Here is a 24,434-nt window from a genome sequence, read left to right on the forward strand (position 1 = left end):
AACTTTATGGTACCAGCCAATTCAGTAGGCTAACTCAAGACTTCAAGGCCATCATATAAGTTTTTAAGCAACAAACAAAACACTAACATAACAGTGAAGTGGTTCGTTTTTTCATGGTTTATTTTTCCAAAAGCATCCTCTCCCCATGTGTCTATTGCATTTACGTAAGGAGCTTGACACAAAGTTGGGTTTTTCTATGTTTTCATTTTCTCTAGGCATATTTATGCTCAACAAATATCAGCGAACTTAGCAGTGAGGTCATGAGAAGGCTATCAATGAACAGAAAACCGACCGTTTTGGCTAACAATTTATTAAATACTCCTGTTATTGTTGTCAACGACGTCGCTGTAGGCTACTGCCTTTTCAGCGCCTTCTGCTTATGATGATTCAGTCTTTTGAATTTGTTTGGCCTTGCCATGCAGTTGTAGGCTACAACGAGTCTCTTGCCGTTCCTTTCATGTGTTCTATCAAAATGTTGTATGCCCTCATGGACAGTAGCTCTGTGATGTCTGCATCTTTCCAGGTCGGAACTTTTCTGGATAGCACTATGCCACTCTATCATAACACTTAAGTCATTTTACTCAGATCTAACCACATGGACGCACAAAAGAAACGTCACCGACACGCCCTCTCACTAGGTGTGAATTTTAACCGCATGTTCTACGCTTCGTTCAGACACAGCATATTTACATAATGTACAGAAATACTGGGGGCGAGGAGTAGAACAACCGGCTAAATTCGGACTTCCATATGACTGGTTATGTCGTTCAGATATACGGCCCCACCGTTTAACATCCGCAGAACCTCCGGTCTTACACGTATGTCTGAAAGCGCTTTAAATGAAGAAATGCTTTGGCTGGGGTAATTCACAACGCAGTATAACCTTCTGTAGAACTGTCCAAAAAACACACAGCCACCGCCTAAAAAGAGGACATCATGTCATATGTTTCAATAAATTCACATATTTTGTAATTCATATTAAGTTCATATCTTTATAATAATTACAGTCACTGGGGCATAATTGATACCTTTTAATATTAGTACAAGCAAGACAGACTGATGTTTTATCTTCTTCAGAGTTATCCGTAGAATAATGTGCGTCCACATTAATCTATTGATACGCAAATATCTCGGCCGTTCACCCTTTGTCAAGTCCCGCATGCTGCTGTTACTGTTGCTAGGTCAGATACACAATGACCATGCAGCGTTAAAAACCTGCATTATAAAATTCATAATTCTGATTCTTGGAAATCATAACAAATGCAGTCAACAAATATGATTACAAGGGAAGAAATCACCATCAGATAAAATCTGCAAACTGGAGGGAAATGCTTGCCATGTTTATTGGGTGGGTGCAGCAAGCAGCAATAGACGCTTGTTACTTGGAAGGAATTCCCATTATAATGCCAGGTAGCTTTGTCGTCAAACGAACAATAATAATTACGTATAAAGTTAGCTTCTCGGAAATTCCAAGGCTAGACTATGTATGGATGTTTGTAGGTTATGCTTAGTCCTGTTGTTTCCCATAGGCCAGCCTATCTTTTTAAAAGAGATAGTTTGCACAACCGTGTTTTCGGTGAGTATGCTGCGACTTCTGTTTTTGCAGTTGGACTGTGCAGACATGTGGCAGTAGACCAGGTAGGGAAGCGTATCAGATAGGGGAAGAGACCAGGTAGGGAAGAGACCAGGTAGGGAACACCAGGTAGGGAAGAGACCAGGTAGGGAACATCAGGTATAAAAAGGCCTAGCCTAAATGAATAAAGAGTAAGGCAAAACAAATAGCGTAGTAGCCTAATGAAACATACGGATTGATGCAGTATTGTTGCAACAATATTAAATTAATCTGTCACCATATGCCTACATTTGCAAAGAGGAGAACATTTTAATTTGATTCACAATGAAACGTTACATTTAATTTAGGCCTACATGTTGACAATGAGTAGGCTAGTTTTGGTTGTTGTTGGTTGCGTTATTGCATCCCTTTTATACCTACAATGCGAAATTGTTCCCTCGCGATTGGAAGCTCCTGTAGCCGCATACGCATTTCAAAACATCGCAACGTGAAATGCCACAAAAAGCGGTTTGTGAATAGGTCTTAGTGAGTTGGGAGTCCTCTCGACTTCTTTTAAGCTGTCCCAGACTTAGGTGCTACTTTTAGGTCTAAAATGCTTTGTGAATTACTTTTAGTGAAACGAATTAGGAGTCCTAAAGTTAGGAGTGACACGCCCATTATTTTTAGGGAACACCAGGTAGAGAAGAGACCAGGTAGAGAAGAGACCAGGTAGGGAAGAGACCAGGTAGGGAACACCATGTAGAGAAGAGACCAGGTAGGGAACACCAGGTAGGGAAGAGACCAGGTAGAGAAGAGACCAGGAGACCAGGTAGGGAACACCAGGTAGAGAAGAGACCAGGTAGGGAAGAGAAGAGACCAGGTAGGAAGAGAAGGAAGAGAGACCGGGTAGGGAAGAGACCAGGTAGGGGAAGAGAGGTAGGGAAGAGACCAGGTAGGGAAGAGAAGAGACCAGGCAGGGGAACAGACCAGGTGAGGGAAGAGACCAGGTAGGGAAGAGACCAGGTAGGTAGGGGGAAGAGACCAGGTAGGAAACACCAGGTAGGGGAACCATGTGGGGAGAAGAGTAGGGGGAACACCAGGAAGAGACCAGGGGAAGACCAGGTGGGGAACACCAGGTGAGGGACCAGGGAAGAGACCAGGTAGGGAAACACCAGGTGGGGAAGAGACCAGGTAGGAGGGAAACACCAGGTGAAGAGACCAGGTAGGGGAAGAGACCAGGTAGGGAAGAGACCAGGTAGGGAACACCAGGTAGGGAAGAGACCAGGTAGGGAAAGAGACCAGGTAGGGAAGAGACCAGGTAGGGAAGAGACCAGGTAGGGAAGAGACCAGGTAGGGGAAGAGACCAGGTAGGGAAGAGACCAGGTAGGGAACACCAGGTAGGGAAGAGACCAGGTAGGGGAGAGACCAGGTAGGGGAAGAGACCAGGTAGGTGGAGAGACCAGGTAGGGAACACCAGGTAGGGAAGAGACCAGGTAGGTGGAGAGACCATAATAAGAAACAAAACAACAAATAATGATATAATCTACAGCGGTCACCTACTCTGCCCCTTCCTGTTTGGCGTTAGAGAGAGCTTACCCCTTCTTGTTTGGCGTTAGAGAGAGCTTACCAGGGTTTCCGTTGTCCGGTAATTACCGGACATTGGCCGAAAAAAAAATTAAATGTCCGACAAAATTAAGTCTCTCTCCGGTCAAATTGTCGGATTGAAATTGGCTAATAATCCCGTCCTCTAACGCAATCTGAATTTGAGAATAAGCCTTAATATGTAAGCCTATATTATACGTCCTCTGGCTATGTTTTTAAATGAACAGGCTCTATACCATTTGAAAAGTAAGCTATTAAACTACACACATAGCCTATGCTGCATTTAAAATAGGAAGCGACGCTTTAAAACGCCTTAAAACATTTTAAACAACTTAACAAATGAGTGAGGCGGTTCAAACATGGCCAGGCCCAGGCAGACTAGCCTACGCTTTTTTTTCAGAGGCCGGACGCCGATGGATGATGATAAATTGGTAACGCCTGAAGCCTCAGATGTCCGGTCAACTCCACCACCACCGGATAAAAAGTGTTGGGCGTATCTGTCGGAATCAGTGGCATTGGAAGTGGAGTTGCGGGGGATGCGGCTGCTCCAAGACACTGTCATTCTCCGCGGTACACTGGACATGCAAAGTGTTCTTTACCCAAAGCATACAGTAGGCCTATCGTTCTCTGTCTATGATCTGCAGGGATAGGGCCTCCTCGGCCAAGAGATTACTGGTCCATGGATAATTTCTGGCACAATTAAACGGCATCATTGAACCGGCCGAAAGAAAAGAAACTAAACATTTCCCAGAATAGGAAACATTTCTTAATTTATTGTTATCAAATAAAGAGGCATAGCATTAGAGGGTAGTGGTGCGAAGCCATTCTTGTGTGTGGCGATCTGTGTAAGTTAAACACCACTGGAGATGACGTGGGTAGCAGCAACAAACAACGCAGCCTTTTAAAACAACTAACGGCGGACTCTTGCTGTCCATGAAAAGATACTGGCTAGACACAACTCTATTATTTTTTTTTTTTTGATATATGTCCTATATTTCTATTGTTAATACATACATGTTCTATATTTCAGTCTCGCACTTTAATTGAATGTTTATTGTCTATGGCTATGTCTATAGTATGTCTATATTTAAAGTAATGTCTATGTCTGCATGGGAAAGTAAGAAACGAAATTTCAATTCTTTGTATGACCAGTGCATGTAAAGAAATTGACAATAAAAGCCGACTTGACTTGACTAGATCTTGTTAGGCATGTTTAAGTTAGGCTAATGAACATGTTGCATTCTATACAGCTTGATTATGGTCATTCTTTAAGCTACATAGCCTGTCTCCAGTTTTCCTCAATTTGACTAATTAATAAGTGATAATAGGATATTTGACCGGCATATCATCAAAATGTCCAGAAAACGAAACCTCAGTGACCAGCACCATTTTTTTCTAGCGGAAACTCTGGAGCTTACAATTGTTTTTTATATTGTTCATGTCACTATTTGTATGAGCCACGACTAAGACTACCGCTAAGATTGGCACCTTACACTAAACGATCTAGTTAATGGGAACGCTCTAAAACTCCCATGCTTTCATTCTGACTTTGGACATTCAGTCGGCGACTGTGAAATAGGAGGAACAGGTAAGAGGAACAGGTAAGGGTCACTCACAGAGCACGCTGACCAGGTAGGGCACCCTGAAGTCGGCCTGCAGGGCAGGGTGGCGGACGACGCAGGTGAGCGTGTGTCCCTGGCCGTGCCGGCTGGGGTGCCACATGTAGTGCACCTGTGTAGTCGTGGTGCCGTTGGCCTCGTCCTGCAGCTGGGCCTCCGACGCGCCGTGCAGGTCCGTCTCCCAGGAGACCTCGGCCGGCGGACGCGCCCGCTCCGCAATGCACGTCGCCACCGCCGTCTCGTTGCCCCCGTCAACCAGAGCCACGGAACCCGCCGACACGTATACTTTCGGCTCCACTGGAGGGGGAGAGGGATAGATAGATAGATAGATAGATAGATAGAGAGGGAGAAAGGGATAGAGAGAAAGAGAGGGATAGAGAGAGATTACATCATATATCAAAGAATATAAAAAACAACAAGAAAACAATGTTTACAATAAGAAACAATGCTGGTTTGGAAAAATAAGTGGACCCCACCTAATCTTAAAACAATATAACGTTTAAAAGAATATTGGTTATTGTATCCCAAAAGCTGTGCTACATCCATACAACTGCGTCTGTGTGTTATGAGGTCTTAGTTTGATGACGCTGCTGGCCGACACACACACTCTCAACACACACACTCTCCAGACACACACACACACTCTCAACTAGGGATGTAACCATCACCGGTATAATGGTATACCGCAATAAAAATGTTCACAATTACCGTTTTCATGTCAAATATCATGATTATCACGGCCGATTACCACGGTGTGGAAACCGTGTGTTTAATCCTTCCCAGCTTCATCCGAGCCTGCTTTTGACATACAGTTGGCCTGGTATAATGAAACAAAACTGGTACCATACTGATTCTGTTGTCTAACTGATGGATTTAACTGTGGCACAAAGCCAATTAAACATGACCAAGGAAAAAGTGAATGGGACAACACACAATGCCACGGTAACATTATGCTATGAATTAAGAATGCTCAGCTCAGCCAGGTTTGTTTGTGCAGTCAGGATGTAGGCCTGCACCAGAATAAAGGAATCACATCTACTCAGTAACAATTTTTTTACCCTCCCTCAGCACCCCCTCTATGAGCCCAGGTGAAAATGAGTTCCAGCGTCCCTGGTTAAATGTTGCACTTTTTTAATAAGGTTTTGTCTATATTTTGTAATTTAGTAAATGCTGTCACACTTTTTGAAACTATTTTAGCTTGTGTAGGCCTATTAGTGCTTTCTGAACATATTGAACACACGTTTAAAAATACCGCGGTAATACCGAAAACCTTGATAGTTTTGGTCACTATAACTCTGAGGTTAAATTTGCATACCGTTACATCCCTACTCCCAACACGCACACTCCCAACACGCACTCTCCAGATAGTCTGCTCAGCGGAGGCTAAAACAGGCATCATCAGTGTGATGTCATTGTGTGAACTGAAACAATCCGCAGGAAATACCAGACAATGATTTATGGCAGTGGTCGCCAACCCGTCGATCGCGATCGACCTGTAGATCTTTAGGACTTGCTCAGTAGATCCCGAGAATAACAGGAAAAATAAAAACAGTCACCAAATTCATGCATGTTCGCCAGCGTTTTAGGGCCTAAATTTCAGCGCGGGATTGTGGGTATAGCGAATGATTTATTCAAAACCCGCAACTCTAGCCATCATAATGCGAGAAATTCCTGCACATATTTTACGTTAATCTAATAATGGAGCGGCGTGAATGTGGGACCGGACGACCAACGTCTGCTTGAACCGAACGTAACCCCATGATGCAGACACACACAGCACCACTTTGCAGTCTCTCTCTCTCTCTCGCTCTCTCTCAGGAATTTGTTCTACATTTGAAGAATGTAATTGATTACGGACGTGCACAGAGAGCTACATACGAAGCGGAATTTAGGCCTAGGCAGGTTACTTTCACTTTCTAGAGTGCACATTCATTACATGAAAGATGCTTCATACCAAAATAGCGATCAAACATTATCAAATTTATCATGACGTGCTCACAAACACTTACTCCAATTAAAAAAATCTAAATCAAAATCATGCAAGTAAAGACTGTTAAGTGTTGTTATCTCATTGACGCCTGTATAAGGGGGTGGAGGATGTGATATTTTTGACCCAATACATTTGCCTAAATAAAAGGCCTTAAATTGCAAGTATTTTAGCTTTGATTCTCTTTTGATGCTTCATGGTAGATCTTGCCTTTGTTCAGGGCGAGGTCAGGGATCTTGGGCTCAAAAAGGTTGGTGACCACTGATTTATGGGCTTCCTCTCCCCAGCCCTTATTTAGCCACTAATTACTTTCTACGTCAAATTATTAGAGCAATTGATCAGCACCCACAACCCCCATCTTAGATTTCATCATGAGCGAGTGAGTGAGTGAGCGTGAGAGTGAGAGTGAGAGAGTGACAGAGAGAGAGAGAGAGTGAAGTGAAGTGAGAGTTCCCCGGTATCTGGATCTTTTTTGGAAGATTAATATTTCTGTTTTATTTGTGTTAACAGCCAGGGCCCCGGTCTGGCAGAACTTTTGAAGATGGTCTAGTTGAGTCTGGAGTCCCTTTTCTGTTGGTGAAAGAATGACAAGATCATCTGCAAAGAGCAGGAATTTGACTTCACTTGTCATATAGAGTAAGTCCAGGAGCTGATGATTTGAGTGAGTGAGTGAGTGAGTGAGTGAGTGAGTGAGTGAGTGAGTGAGTGAGTGAGTGAGTGAGTGAGTGAGTGAGTGAGTGAGTGAGTGAGTGAGTGAGTGAGTGAGTGAGTGAGTGAGAGAGAGAATGAGAGTGAGTGAGTGAGACAGAGAGAGACTTGTGGGATAATACTACGTCACAGTACAATCGTAATCCATATTCGAATCTAAAGTCATGAGCAGCATGAATAGCAATCAGTGGTCAGATCGCTTTGCTTTGCAGCTCTCTGGGAAGCTGGGTGACCAATTCACAACCAAAACGTTGACTGAGATGAAAACCTCCACGAGCTGCTACGTCTATGTCTGCAGTCAGTAACACACACACACACACACACACGACACACTCCACAAGCTGCTATGTCTACTGCATGTCTGCAGGCAGTAACACAGACACACACACACAGATAGACTCCATGAGCTGTGATGTCTACTGTATGTCTGCAGGCAGTAACACAGACACACACACACAGATAGACTCCATGAGCTGCGATGTCTACTGTATGTCTGCAGGCAGTAACACAGACACACACACACAGATAGACTCCATGAGCTGCGATGTCTACTGTATGTCTGCAGGCAGTAACAGACACACACACACAGATAGACTCCATGAGCTGCGATGTCTACTGCATGTCTGCAGGCAGTAACCGCTCCATTGCTACTCCAGTTTGGTAGCACCGATTCTGTTCGTTTTTTTTTACAGTACTCGGCGACGTTTAGCGATCAACATCCACGTAAAATTGGCCGGATTTGTCCTTTAAGTCACACGGAGACGCGCTGCAAGTGGTGCTGCTGTTGCGATGCCTCTGGTGTACAATTAGTTGAAATCACATTTTAAACATCTCTCTCTCTCTCTCTCTCTCTCTCTCTCTCTCTCTCTCTCTCTCTGATCTCTCTCTGGTCTACAATTAGTTGAAATCTCATTTTCTCTCTCTCTCTCTCTCTCTCTCTCAAATTCAAATTGTGCTTTATTGGCATGACAAATATGACTCTTGAATTGCCAAAGCAATTGTTACATAAATAAAAGTACAGTATCAGGATCTAAGCAATTATACAGGTATATACAAGGGATAGGGGTACATGGACAAAGTGTAAAGAACATTTTCTTTTTTGTCTGTGTCCGGAGTACAACAGATTGAGTTCGAGTTCTGAGTGACTCACAGGCAACACACTTACAGACATACAATACATCAGGGCACAAATATAAAGTGGACTGTGTAGAAACTTCAAGTGTGGTACAGTATATACAACATGAGGGGACTGTGTTGAGTTAGTGTATGTGGCTGTGGCTGTGAGAGGGGTGCGTGTATGTGTGTGTGTGTGTGTCACATGTACATGCATACAAAAATCACTCCGTGTCTCAGCTGATGACAGGCAAGGACATATTGGGCAGCAGTAATACAGCCGTCTGTGTCTTCTCCCAATAGGTATAGTATTTTATTCGGGTTTGGTAAGTCATAGAAATCAGGGATTTTTTCTTTCATTTTTGGGAAGTATTTATTGCGAATTGATTCAAATTTTGGGCATTCAGTTAAAAAGTGTAATTCAGTTTCAACATCATCTCTGCACTGCTGGCATAGACGCTCGTGTTTTGGAAGCCATATATGTTTGTGTCTTCCTGTTTCTATGGCTAAACGGTGTTCACCGAGTCTGTGTTTCGTTAGTGTGCATCTTAAATTTGTCTCTCTTATTTTTGTTAGGTAATGTGTAAGTGTATATTTCTTGTTTAGGGTCAAATAGCATTGCATTTTGCTTTGGGATTGTGTTTTAGATTGCCAATATTCATCATACATGTCTTTTAGGTTTTGGGGGGTTTGGTTAATCCAAACATTTAAACATTTTGTGTGGATGTGGCCTGGTATTTGGCCTTTAAGACAAATGTCCAGACAAGTGTTGGATGTCTCTGGAGGAGGGTGACTGAAGACCAGGTTGGTAGGGGAGTTATCTTTGCTCAACTCTTGGTCTTTCAGGGCTTTATAATGGAATGAGTTTGGGTCACTCAGACTTACATGTTTGATGAACTTGTTTGCCCTTTTCTGAATTTTTATCAGGAGAGGATATTGGCCTAGTTCTGCCATGCATGCGTTATTAGTTGTGTGCTGGTGGACTTTTAGAATGGCTTTACAAAATTCTGTATGCAGGATCTCAACTGGGTGTTTTTCCCATTTATCTAGGTCCTGATTTCCAAGTGGGCCCCACACTTCACTGCCATAAAGGGCAATTGGTTCTATTACTGATGAGAACAGTTTTAGCCAGATTTGGATTGGATTTCGAAAGGAATTTGTCTTCTTATGGCATGAAGAGCCCTGCGTGCCTTGTCTTTTAATTCATTCACTGCCATGTTGAATGATCCTTTATTATTTATTCCAAGGCCTAGGTAGGTGTACTCTAGTGCATGTTCGACTTCATTAGGTCCTAATCTAAATATGGGTTGACTTCCCCGGTATCTGGATCTTTTTTGGAAGATTAATATTTCTGTTTTATTTGTGTTAACAGCCAGGGCCCCGGTCTGGCAGAACTTTTGAAGATGGTCTAGTTGAGTCTGGAGTCCCTTTTCTGTTGGTGAAAGAATGACAAGATCATCTGCAAAGAGCAGGAATTTGACTTCACTTGTCATATAGAGTAAGTCCAGGAGCTGATGATTTTTCAAGTATGCTTGCCAGCTCATTGATGTATATATTAAATAAAGTTGGACTTAATGAGCAGCCCTGTCTCACTCCACGTTCTTGGGGGATGAGGGTGGGTTCTTTTGGATCCTATTTTGATGCCACACTTAGCTACTGAGTACATAGATTTTACAATGTCATATGTTTTTCCACCCACACCGCTTTCAATTATTTTGTAAAACAATCCATGATGCCAAATGGAGTCGAATGTTTTTTTGAAGTCAACAAAGCATGAGAATATTTTGTTGTGGTTTTGAGTATGTTTTTCAATTAGGGTGTGCACGGTGTATATGTGGTCACAAGAGTGATAATTAGGTAGGAATCTAATCTGGCTTCTACTTAGGACACTGTGTTTCATAAGGAAGTTTTGGAGCCGTAAATTAATAACACTACAGAATACCTTTCCTAGGTTGCTGTTAACACATATGACCCGGTAGTTGCTGGGGTCAAATTTATCTCCGCTCTTGAAGATTGGTGTAACTAGTCCGTAGTTCCAGATATCTGGGAAGTAACCCACACTCAGGACAAGATTGAATAGTTTGAGCATGACCATTCTGAACTTACTGTCAAGGGATTTTAGCATCTCAAGTCCATATGCTTTTTTAGGCTTCAGTTTGTTAATTTGGGTTAGAAGCTCCTGCTCTGTGATGAGGGAGTCGAGTGGATTTTGGTAGTCTTTGACTGAGGACTCTAAGCTCTGTAATTTATTTATTATATTTTCTTGGTCCCTGCTTTGGTCTGATTCCACTTTCTTAAAAAGGGTTTGGAAATGGTTCATCCAAATTTCTCCATCTTGAATCACCAATTCTTGATGGTTTTATTTTTTAAAGCGATTCCAGTTGTCCCAAAAACTGTTTGTGTTTATGGACTCTTCAATTAGTGTCAGTTGCTTATGGGTGTATTGGGCTTTCTTAGTTCTTAGTACGCATTTATATTTTCTTAATGTCTCACAATAGAGTAATCGGATAGATGTGTTATTAGGATCTTTGTGTTTTTGGTTGGATAATTTGCACTGGCCTCACTGGCTGTCCCTCAGGTTATGGCAGGCTGCTACAAATTTTGTAGCAAGAATGGCCATATCCTCGTTCTCTCCAACGATGCAAGAATGGCCATATCCTCGCTATCTCCAACGATGCAAGAAGGGCCATATCCTCGCCATCTCCAACGATGCAAGAATGGCCATATCCTTGTTCTCTCCGAGAATGTAAGAATGGCCAAATCCTCATTCTCTCCACATGTAAGGCAATTTAGCCTAATTTGCCCTATTACCTCAACCTATTCTTGCACTGACATAGTTTTTTTATATTACCTTGTCTACATTACACTCTACTCTCTTATTTGTCCATATTATTTATGCTGGTCTCTAGACCTTATTCTTGCACTGTTGGACGACTTTTTTGCTTCACCATGACACTCACTCTCTTGAGCACCTCACCATGCACACAGAACTACAGGCCAGTCCCGGCCCTGTCACTGCAAGCATCTCATGCTTGATCACCCTCAAGCACACTGTGGATTTTTTTTATTTAATTTATATAGTATATTAGTATTTCTTATCTTCTACTGTGTCTATTGTACAGTGGAGTTTTGTTATATGTTTATACTTATATTTACCATTTCTTTGTAAGTGCATGTTGTGTGTGATGTCTGTATGCTACTGAGACCTTGAATTTCCCCTTGGGGGGGTTATGTTATATTATATGTTATATGTTATATGTTATATGTTATGTATCTATCAAACTCAGGAAGGGTTGACTTTAATGTATGGAATGATAATGTCTGTATTTCCTCATATTTTTGGCATTGGGTTTTCTGTTAAGAAGTGAAGCTCTACTCTTGCCCCCACCCCCCACCCCTCCGCCTCTCTCTCTCTGGCCACTTACACACGGGAACAATCGCAAAGCATTTGTCACCACTGCAATCTCTCCGCTCCTCTCCTCTCCTCTCCTCTCCTCCCTTGCTTTTGCTTTCATGTCCTCTCAGCCACTCTCACTCATCTAGCCTCTTTCTTTCTCTCCTTATGCTTCCCTTCCTCCTCCTCTCTCCCTCCTTCTCTCTCTCTATCTCTCCTTCTCTCTCTTCCTCTCTCCAAACCCATCAGTATGGCATCTCCTTGTTCCTCCAAATTATATTCCACTTAAATTATATTTTGATAGACTCAATGAATGATGCACTGACTGGAGAGCACTTGACATGACAATAAAGACCTATTCTATTCTATTCATAAAACATGCAGAAAATATAACTCTTGATTAATGTATTTCTGAAAGGGAGGTAAGTGTCCTTCTATTCCCTCAAACAAACACACTTTTGGAGAATTCTTGACAGCACAGAACTCTGTTTTGTGATGCTATAAATTAGGGGGATGCGATATATATTACTGGCGATTATGTCGATAACAGAATTATGGCCCGATATTTTTTAAATATATTTCCAAACTGGCCTATGTAAACAAACTCTTTGGTGGGACGAGTAGAAAAATTTAAATGTGAAATTGCATTTTTGTTTGCTTGGGTTTTGTATTCTTAACAAGAATTCCTGCTTCAGTTCAAGACAAGTTTTTAAAACCTTCGGGGCTAAGCCCTTTTATTTCTGTTGCAGCAGGTTTTTTAAATCCCCTAATACAGTCCAAAGTTGCAGCTTTATTCAGTTACCTGCAATGTAAACAAACTCTATTATTGATTTGGGACTCAGCTTCTAGCGTTTATCTGCAGATACATATTGTTTACTGTTGTGGCCATTTTACGTCAGGTTCACTTTGGAACCACACATAGGCCTAGGCTACTGGTATTTTGGTGACTGCTGTACCATTGACGACTATTATGAGTTCTGTTCATCCTTGGTGGTAGGTAGAATTAATGCATTACATGATGCTGATGCTAGAGGGGTTTCGTGGGTGATTAATGGTGTGAACTATTTTGGCAGGGGTGTTTTAATGTACATCACTAGCATGGGATTTTTATCTGCACAAAACTGTTTTTTGGTGGGAGAAAAATGCACAAAGTATGTGTGCTTTATGTTTGCTTGTTAGATTTATTACTTGGTAATAACTGTGAACTTGAATGCTGCTCTAAGTTGCTGCTGGCGCACAATTGTTTATTGTTTATTATTAATATTTTTTTACATTTTGTCTTAGGAAATAAATGTTTAGTTAGGGAAAGTAATGCTTGGTAAAGTCAAGCCTGATGCCTTTAATCTCTTCCTCATGGTGAGGTATACAGTTTGTTAATTCAACAAATGCATCAGATCAGTATCAGATATCCACTGATAAACAAAGCCCAAGCATCGGTATCGGTATCAAAAAAAGTCGGATCGGTGCATCCCTAGTACAGGCACACACATGCACCTTACCCAGCACACTGACAGTGAAGGAGGCCTAGAATGCGTACACACACACACACACACACACGCTCCTTACCCAGCACACTGACGGTGAAGGAGGCCTAGAATGTGTACACACACACACACACACACGCTCCTTACCCAGCACACTGACAGTGAAGGAGGCCTAGAATGCGTACACACACACACACACACACACACGCACCTTACCCAGCACACTGACGGTGAAGGAGGCCTAGAATGCGTACACACACACACACACACACACACACACACACACACACAGACTCCTTACCCAGCACACTGACTGTGGTGGACGCCTGCGTGTTGCCGAGGGGAAAGGTGGCGACCTTGCAGGTGTAGATGCCCACGTCGGCGAAGCTCACGTCCTCCAGGACGATGGTGGCGTCGTGCGGCGACGGCGAGTGGAACGAGAGGCGGCGCTCGTACTCGGGCGGAACCGAGATGCCCAGCCGCGGGTTGTACACGGCCAGCGTGACCGAGCCGGACGGCAGACGGCGCTCCCAGGAGCTCTGGGTCAGGCTCAGGTTGCTGTCCACCTCCACGCGACAGGCCAGCGTCGCGTTCTTGCCCAGAACTGCACTGACGCGCGGCGGAACCAACACCTGGTTACACAGTACACCTGCCAGCCACGGAGAGGGGAAAACAAAAACACAAACAGCGTCAGAAGAGTTGCGGAAGGGTAGCCTGAGGCACACAGTGAGACTGCAGCTCGGGGCGGCTGACTGAGCGCTGATTCTGCTGAGTAGCCACCTCGGGTCCCAAAAACAGGTTTCAGCACTAAACTGACCTCCTACCCCACACACTCTCTGCTTTGCCTTGGTCAACTTTTCCTTTTGTCATTAAAGTGCAAATGAAGCTTCTGAAGAGAGAGTGTGACTATGTGATTGTGCGTGTGTGTGCGCGCGCGTGTGCAACTGCATCTTATTGAGACATTTATGTTTGCATGGAAAAACGTGTGTGTCTGTGTGTGTGTGGCTCAGAGTGCATTCATGTGTGAGGTGAGTGTGTGTCTGCATGGTTGCGCACGTGTGTGTATGAGTGCACCCCTGTGCGGTCTTTAGGGTGTATGTTTGCATGAGTGTGTCCCCATGTTTGTGGCTCAGTGTGGCTATGTGCGTGTGTGTGTGTGTGTGTGTGTGTGTGTGTGTGTGTGTGTGTGTGTGTGTGTGTGTGTGTGTGTGTGTGTGTGTGTGTGTGTGTGTATATATGAGGGGCCGTCTAGGCCTTAATTCATACTTGGTCTTACACACACTATCATAACCTTGCACATACACCACTATACTCATGCACACTCACTATTATAGTCATTTTACATGTATGTATGAGAGGGTATAGTCGTGTATGTGAGAGAGTATAGTAGTGTATGTGAAGGAGTATAGTAGTGTATGTGAAGGAGTATAGTAGTGAATGTGAGAGAGTAAAGAGTATAGTAGTGTATGTGAGAGACTATAGTAGTGTATGTGAGAGGTGTATGTGAGAGACTATAGTAGTGTATGTGAGAGAGTATAGTAGTGTATGTGAGAGAGTATAGTAGTACATGTGAGAGAATATAGTAGTGTATGTGAGAGACTATAGTAGTGTATGTGAGAGACTATAGTAGTGTATGTGAGAGAGTATAGTAGTGTATGTGAGAGACTATAGTAGTGTATGTGAGAGAGTTTGGTAGTGTATGCGAGAGAGTATACTAGTGTATGCAAGAGAGTATACTAGTGTATGCAAGAGAGTATAGTAGTGTATGCGAGAGAGCTTAGTAGTGTATGCGAGAGTATAATAGTGTATGTGAGAGAGTTTAGTAGTCTATGTGAGAGAGTTTAGTAGTGTATGCGAGAAGGAATAGTAGTGAATGCAAGAGAGTATAGTAGTGAATGTGAGAGAGTATAGTGGTGTATGCGAAAGAGTATAGTAGTATATGTGAGAGAGTACAGTGGTGTGTGTGAGAGAGTTTGCATGAAACGGAAGGAGTTTGATTTCTCAGTTCCTGATTGGTTTGTCAATGTCACTCTCTAGCTAGCCAATTAAAATCAAGGAAGGGGCGGGACCTACACTGTCAACAATGTTCGTGTAGACCTTGTGGTGGTGGAAAAAATCAGCCAAGTCCTATGTGACTAAATATTAAACTACTACTGCAAACCGAATGCAAATTAGGCTACTAAGACATGAGGGGTGCCTATTCTATTGTAATTGCCTAGCTACCAGCTCCTTTTGTCTGGCGAAGTCATATTTTAGTGAACTGAGTCCTGAAAAATTGCTGCGGGACCTAGCACAGGTTTACACAGTTCGCATAACGTTAGTGGTAGGGGAAAAAATCAGCCAAGTCCTATGTGACTAAATATTAAACTACTACTGCAAACCGAATGCAAATTACAAAGACACAAGGGGTGACATATTCTATTGTAATGCCAGCTCCTTTTGTCTGGAAAAGTCATATTTTAGTGAACTGAGTCCTGAAAGATTGCCATTTCAGTTAGCATTAAGCCAGGCAGCAAAGACATGCTGCTGGTAGATAGTTTGGTAACCTAGCAACAATAAACACTTGACCTGCAGCACTATGAAAGGAGCGCTGTCTGGAGCTCTGTTCTAGAATCTTTGGCTGCCAGTGCAAAAATAGCGATGTGGACACAGGCTCACGAGTCACTGGCAACAGCAGACAAGGTTACCAAAAACGTCTGCCAGCCAAACTGTAATGCACGCCCTTTTGGAATGTTTGCTGGAATGCTAGCTAACTAGCTAACTGCAATGGCAGCAATCTTTCAGATCTCAGTTCACTAAAAAATATGACTTTCGCCAGACAAAAAGGAGCTGGTAGCTAGGCAATTACAATAGAATAGGCACCCCTCATGTCTTAGTAGCCTAATTTGCATCTGGTTTGCAGTAGTAGTTTAATATTTAGTCACATAGGACTTGGCTGATTTTTTCCTCCACCACAAGGTCTACACATTTAACATTGTTGACAGTGTAGGTCCCCCTTCCTTGATTTTAATTGGCTAGCTAGAGAGAAGTGACATTGACAAACCAATCAGGAACTGGGAAATCAAACTCCTTCCGCTTCATGCAAACTCTCTCACACACATTCACTATACTCTCTCACATACACCACTATACTCTCTCACATTCCCTACTATACTCTCTTGCATTCACTACTATACCTTCTCAAGATACACTACTAAACTCTCTCAAGATACACTATTATAATTCCTCTCAGATACACTACTATACCTCTTATACACTAGTATGCCCCCTACATACACTACTATACTCTCTCATACACTACTATACTCTCTCTCATATACACTACCAAACTCTCCCACATACACTACTATATTCTCTCACATGTCCTACTAAACTCTTTCACATACACTACTATACTCTTTCACATACACTACTATACTCTCACATACACTACTATACTCTCACATACACTACTATACTCTCACATACACTACTATACTCTCACATACACTACTATACTCTCACATACACTACTATACTCTTTACTCTCTCACATACACTACTATACTCTCTTCCATTCACTACTATACTCTCTCACATACACGACTATACCCTCTCATACATACATGTAAAATGACTATAATAGTGAGTGTGCATGACTATCAAAGTCAAAGTCAAAGTCAGCTTTATTGTCAATTTCTTCACATGTTCCAGACATACAAAGAGATCGAAATTACGTTTCTCACTATCCCACGGTGAAGACAAGACATATTTTACCAATTTAAGTCCACAGACAAACATAACATTCAAGTAAACAAAAAAGTAAGTAAATAAGAGGGCACATATAATAAAAAAATAAGAGCAGCAAAATTTGGTTGAAATTGTGCATAGACAGTCAATAAAATACTAGTGCAAATAAAATATAAATAAAAAGGCCAATAAAAGGCTAGGGTAGTTCTGTTTGACCTAAGTAAGAAAGAAAGTGGCATAGTGGTGCAAGTTATGTAAGAGCAGCAGAAGTGTTGTGTTTTCAGGACAACAACAACAAGTTGCAAAGTGTACAAGTGTGCAAGTGGAGTAGTGCAGGCGGCCATTGTGGATCCAATGTCCAGGATGTTATGTAGCTGAGGGTGGAGGTGGGTATATAGTGGTGTATGTGCAAGATTATGATAGTGTGTGTAAGACCAAGTATGAATTAAGGCCTAGACGGCCCCTCATATGTGTGTGTGTGTGTGTGTGTGTGTGTGTGTGTGTGTGTGTGTGCACATGCAAACATGTCTCTCTGTGTATGTGTGTGTCTGCTTGCGTGTGTGTGTGTGTGTGTGTTGCTTGCGTGTGCATGTGTGTGTGCACATGCAAACATGTCTCTCTTTGTGGGTGTGTGCGGTTATTGGTAGGAGACCAGAAAGGCTACATAAGGACAACCGGTGTGTCTTATTACAGTGCAACAGCTGCAGTCCTGCAACCCCCCCTCACACACGCACAGACACACACACACACAGACACAGACACACACACAGACGTCAGCCCATCTCTCCTCTCACCATCGCCACATGAAAAGGCTCGAAGTGAAAACTGTTTCCATGACTATGTGCAGCTTAGTCACAGAGCGTGCTGGAAAAAAAAAAAAAAAAAACAACCCAAAGCATGCCATTAACACACACACACACACACACACACACACACACCAGAGATGTACATCACACACGGCTACTGACTGAGATAGTACTGAAATGACTACTGACTGAGCTAGTACTGAATTGGCTACTGACTGAGCTAGTACTGAACAGAGATGGACATGTCCAAAACCTTTCTTTTTAGTAAACTCGGTGTACACAAACTATGTTCTCAATGCTCAAGTTCATGTGTAGAGACACTGATACTTAAATCAAAGTTTCATGTCGTGTTGAGCCTTCTTAGGGTTTTAAAAACAGCGATTTTGACGCGATCATGTATCAAAATAGTAGTGCCCCTGCGATTCCCATTCAAAACTCCATTTATGAAAGTTTGACTAGGGTACATTCACAAATACACCCTAGGAGGCATTTTGGCGAGAGTTATGCTTGAATAAGCAATAACAACATATTAATAAAATTGGGTGTACTATTTTATTGCCATTGCTTGTGTATGATGCCAATGAAACTCTTTCAAACAGAGCTAGCTAGCTAGCTAGCTAGCTAACGTTAGCACAGTAAACAGATCAGATCGCAAATAAAGTTATTTTTGTCTTTATTTATTTTGTTGGAAAATACAATTTCAATGTCGGATTGTTAGGAAGACATAAGACTTGTAGAAAATGGGCTCATAACTTACATTGCTGAATGTAGGGAAATTCTGCAGATGAATCCAAGCTAATGTTTTTTCTATGCATGCAGACGCCAAACACCGAGCTGAGACACGATCAAGTAGTTCATTTTAGATGCCGTATAGGACATTCAAGACTCAGTGATGGCTTTCTATTGAGTGGCGAAGAACCTCCATCGTGCCAGTTTCGTAAAATGCCCGTCAGTGAAACGCATTTTATTATTTTGCTCTGAAAACCAAAAGATGATAATTTTATTTTGAAATAGCTTAAATAGCTTTAGTTGCTGAAATGGCCTTAAATTAAATTACGCAAACAAGCAAACAAACAAAAAAACAAACCCCACCAACCCTGTACCCCTAGCCAAGCTCATTGTTTGCATCTGTGTTCAATACGGTGTATACTACCTATATCATTCATTTATCTAGCCTAAGTTCAGCGTATGCATCTGAGCATGTGCGTGGGGGATTGTGTACAAGCACTGTCAAAAGAGCCCAACAATAGCTGGCCGTGAGCTGACCTGTGCAGAGGGACCCACGCCAGGCCTCTCCGTTACCAGAGAGAACCGGGCTACATTTCACACAATCTGGATCTCATCTTCTTCAGTCTACCCACTGAAAACCAGCCACGCCACATACAGAGATCAATGACTGGAAGAGACCATGGAGGAGCAGGAACGCAGAGGAGAGTGCACAGGAGGGAGGGGAGAGGGGGAGAGAGAGAGAGAGAGGGGGGAGGAGGGAGAGAGAGAGAGAGAGAGAGAGAGAGAGGGGGAGGGAGGGGGGAGAGAGAGAGAGAGAGAGAGAGAGAGAGAGAGAGAGAGAGAGAGAGAGAGAGAGAGAGAGAGAGAGAGACACAACATTGGGAGGGAAAAGCTGACAGCATTAATAGGGAAGAGGAAGCAAATCGATAAAATTAGGAATGCAAACACACGTCAAGGAAGTCCGACAGATAAACAAGGATCGCGCATGCAGAGCACCCCACCCGGCCCTTTCCTTCAACGACATCCCTAATTGCAACAAGCTGCTGGTCGCAAGACGTAATCGTAAATCAAAACCCTCCACATTGCTTGGCAACAGACACCAAACATTCCGCCTAACCGTTTGTCTTGCCAACAACAACCCCACCCCCCCAACCACATTCTCTCTCCAGCCTTTCAAATAAACGTCTCGACCAGAGGAGCGACTGAGAGGAACCGAATGTGTCAAGAGAACAGAAAAGAAAAAAACAAAGAGAAAGAAAAGACTGAATGAGCGAGAGAGGAGCGAAGGAGAAGGAGTGATGGGTCCATCCTCAGTGTAGTTGTTATGGGTCCATCCTCGTTAAGAGGAAGTGTAGTTGTTATGGGTCCATCCTCGTTAAGAGGAAGTGTAGTTGTTATGGGTCCATCCTCGTTAAGAGGAAGTGTAGTTGTTATGGGTCCATCCTCGTTAAGAGGAAGTGTAGTTGTTATGGGTCCATCCTCGTTAAGAGGAAGTGTAGTTGTTATGGGTCCATCCTCGTTAAGAGGAAGTGTAGTTGTTATGGGTCCATCCTCGTTAAGAGGAAGTGTAGTTGTTATGGGTCCATCCTCGTTAAGAGGAAGTGTAGTTGTTATGGGTCCATCCTCGTTAAGAGGAAGTGTAGTTGTTATGGGTCCATCCTCGTTAAGAGGAAGTGTAGTTGTTATGGGTCCATCCTCGTTAAGAGGAAGTGTAGTTGTTATGGGTCCATCCTCGTTAAGAGGAAGTGTAGTTGTTATGGGTCCATCCTCGTTAAGAGGAAGTGTAGTTGTTATGGGTCCATCCTCGTTAAGCTCGTTAAGAGGAAGTGTAGTTGTTATGGGTCCATCCTCGTTAAAAGGAAGCGTGCTCGTTATAGGCTATTAATGAGGCAGGCCCTGCTCAGCCAGGCCGAGGGGAAACACTCGGAGCCAAATGAGCTGTTGGACGGCGAGCCGAGAGGACACACCGCGCTGAACAAGAATTTGAACTTTGAGTTTCTGGACTCTGCCCTGCTTCCAGAGATTACATTACATTACATTTAGCAGACACTTCTTGGCCAAAGTGACTTACATATGTCAGCTATATTACAAGGGATCACATTGTCCCCGGAGCAACTTGGGGTTAAGTGCCTTGCTCAAGGGCACAATGGTGGAAGCCGGGAATTGAACCGACAACTTTCAGGCTACTGCACGCTAGCCCAGCTCCTTAACCACTACACTACCACCACCCTACAGGTTACTGCACACTAGCCCAGCTCCTTAACCACTATGCTACCACCGCCCAAACAATCACGGCCACCCCATCGGGGAATCGAACCCCGGTCTCCCGCGTTACAGGTGGGGATACTTGCCACTATATTAATGAGGACGACTCTGAGATGAGAACGGCATGCGGAGAGATGCCAGGCGATTCATTATGAATGTCAAGAGTGCTTCAGGCACAGATGGCACATGGCCCTCGTCCTCACCTGGGCCCCTCACCTGGGCCGGATTGAAGCCAGCTAGCTGCTACTGCTTCCCTCCAGTCACAGAGGATGAGGAGAACGAGGGGGCCGACAGCACAAACTGAAAGTCTGACTCAGTTTTCTCCAAATGGCCATACATTAGTAAGCAGCTCTCAAGGGAGGAAGACGCTTTTATTTCCCAACTCCCTTGGTTTCTTGGGAGAGAGGGAGTCTAAAAATAATCACAGCCTCCTCCGCCACTGCCCCCTTAAAACAGAGGACACTGCTAAAAGGAAGCTCAGACGATCGCTGAGGTCCATCAGTAACCTCACAATCAGGTGCCTCTGAGGAGCCGCTTGTTGTCCTTAATTGGACGCCATGGCGAGAGGAAGATAAGAGACAGATTCAACAAAGCAGAACATGTCTCCCTCCCTCTCTCAGTCTCCCTCTCTCACTCCCTCTCAAAGCATATCAGAACATCTCTCTCTCTCTCTCACTCTCTCTTACTCTCTCTCTCCCTCCTATGCCACAGACTAAATTAATGTTGTATACCCACAGAATGGCTTTTGTGCACACATAAACAAAAAGGAAAATAAATTGATGAGCGCAGTCCTGTGTCCTGCACGGACTATTAAACACATGTTAAAATGCACAGTGCATCTTGGAGACCACCACAGGACGCAGAGGTCAAGAAAACAGTGACACAGACAATTCCTATGTCCTGAAGCCAAGGGTACTCCTGTCCCTCGGGGGGTTAAGCTGCGCAAACTGCTTCGCTCAGCTTTCCATCAGCACACGTGAGAGAAACGCCAGGTGTCCGCAGATACAGGAGGCACAAACCTTTCAGTTGGTTCATATGCCCTTCTCCCTCACACACACACGCACACACACACGTGTGTTTAGAAGACCGTTTAGGTGGACTTAAGGAAAGCAGTTACGGTAGCAAGGTCACATTTTTAAAATGTGACCTTAACACAGTTAAGGTCACATTTAAAAAAAAAAAAAAAAAAAAAAAAAAAAAAAAAAAAAAAAAAAAAAAAAAAAAATCACACCAATGACCAACTATCACCACCTGCATACTACATATGATATACAGGGACTACTAGTAACAACTAAGGTTCTTTACTAAGAACATCTGAGGGACTAATAAGAACTAAGGTTCTTTACTAGAACATCTGAAGGGACTACTTGTAAGTACTAAGGACACAACTGTAAAAAAAATGCTCATCATCGGACAGAAAAGCAAACTGGACCGACACAAACCCAACAAGTTTGCAAGCCTTTGAGGGAGGATGGGATGAGCGGCATTGCTGCTGGAGTGTAAGGGTGAGGAGGAAGTGACCTCATTGCTGCTGGAGTGACTAGTTTGTGACGCTGCAGGAGGCCCCAGTGATCTCCAAATGAGGCGGCTGGAGGGGGTCAGATTGCGTTTTGACTTCCGCCACACAGTGTCCTGTGCTGCCACGCAGTGTCCTGTGCGTGGCCTGTGCCACGCAGTGTCCTGTGCGTGGCCTGTGCCCCCACGCAGTGCCCTGTGCCGCCACGCAGTGCCCTGTGTCCCCACGCAGTGTCCTGTGCCACCCTGTGCCCCCACGCAGTGTCCTGTGCCCCCACGCAGTGTCCTGTGCCGTCCTGTGCCAACTAGCCACGCAGTGTCCTGTGCCCCCACGCAGTGTCCTGTGCCCCCACGCAGTGTCCTGTGCCCCCACGCAGTGTCCTGTGCCAACTAGATAAGGCAGCTGAGCTTCTGATCCCAACATTGTGGAAGCCAGAAAACACCTGGTGGATGATCGTTCCGGATACATGACTAAGAGAGTGTGTGTGTGTGTGTGTGTGTGTGTGTGTGTGTGTGTGTGTGTGTGTGTGTGTGTGTGTGTGTGTGGGGGGGCGTTAACAGGGACTATTAGTGTTGTCACGATGCCAAAATTATGACTTCGATACGATACCTGCCATAAATATCACGATGCTCAATACTGAAACGATACTACGGCGAAATCCTAAGATATCTGGAAAAGAAAGGACTCATACCTCCTCCAAGTGTATCGAGTCATTTGTGTTAAATTCAGTGCACTTTTGTAGTGTGCAGGTCAATTCTGGGTTCTAAACTTCCTACATAATTATTTTTATAGTCAGTAAAATAGTAGGCCTACTTTGTGTGATTAAGTCCTTTATTTTTTGTTATAGTTCATTTACATTGTGTTTTGTTTTGCCAATAAAGTAGCTTTAAATAGCCAAACTAGGCTAGATCAAGGTCAGTGTTGAAATTACTGCATGCAAATCACTGAATGCTATGCAGAGGGGCCTAATCTTTAGGCCATCTGATGTACAGTATAGGCTTCCCTAGGCCTTCCCGTGTTCATGGGATGTCTTTGACAGTTGCAAAGGGGAAAAATGTGAGGATAGTCTTCTTTGCCCAGTGTACAAGTCTGACGCTCCAACCACTCAGGTCTTCCGTCAGATAGGCCTACACCATTACCTGTTGCAATATATCTGTGTGCATTCCTACATTATGTCTATTTCTTTGATAACATGATTTGCTACCACGTAACAATAAGCCGCTATTATTATTAGGACTCAACACGCTTTGGTGTATTATATGCTGTGGGCTTTAATTAGCGCATTTCGGGTAGCCTATCCTACATCTGGGCAATACTTATTGAACCAATTGCAGTCTACATGCCATGACAAATATTACCAGTAGTACTGACCGAACATGAAATAGATTGTTTACAAGTTATGGTAATGTTATTCTGGCGTGAACATTGCGCTTTCATCACGTTAGCACCCTATGATTACAGCTCGTTATGTCTCGTCAAAATTCATTGATGAAGGAAGGTTTGCTTTATCCCAGAGAACCATACTCGTTTCACTTAGGCTAGACTAAAACAGAAGAGAAGAATTTGGCACTAACCATGTAGTCGTGTTTTCTATAGCATATTCGTTAACCTGTCGTTCTTTGAACAAAAATGTTGGGATATGTCTGCGAGGTGTTTAGCCAAGTTCCATGCGTAGCCTACTGCTTTTAAATGAAACATATTTCACAAACGGGCCTCTGTGTACCTGATGGCTTGCCTTCACTATTCGCGATGTATCCGAAATAGTTGCAGATTTCACTTCACCTTTTGTTTTATCCACAAGGCCGAGGACAGTCGGCAAAGAACTACTGTATGTTGACATTGGCTGCGCACTCACTCACTCAGAGCTGCCTGCTTGACACGCCCACTTGCCTAGATGCGTGCAAGGAGCAGTGAGAGCAGCAGTTCACGC

At 43.5% G+C, this 24,434-nt stretch overlaps 1 protein-coding gene across 1 annotated transcript in view; it reads right to left on the reverse strand.

Moving 5' to 3' along the window:
* nectin3b (nectin cell adhesion molecule 3b) overlaps nt 1-24,434 on the reverse strand; it is a 101,553-nt gene that overhangs the window by 46,747 nt on the left and 30,372 nt on the right. Inside the window, 2 exon segments of the mRNA XM_048238204.1 lie at nt 4,771-5,070; nt 13,761-14,108. Coding sequence (XP_048094161.1) covers nt 4,771-5,070; nt 13,761-14,108 — 648 coding nt within the window.

Source organism: Alosa alosa, chromosome 2 (genome assembly GCF_017589495.1).
Source record: "Alosa alosa isolate M-15738 ecotype Scorff River chromosome 2, AALO_Geno_1.1, whole genome shotgun sequence".
Taxonomy (NCBI): domain Eukaryota; kingdom Metazoa; phylum Chordata; class Actinopteri; order Clupeiformes; family Clupeidae; genus Alosa; species Alosa alosa.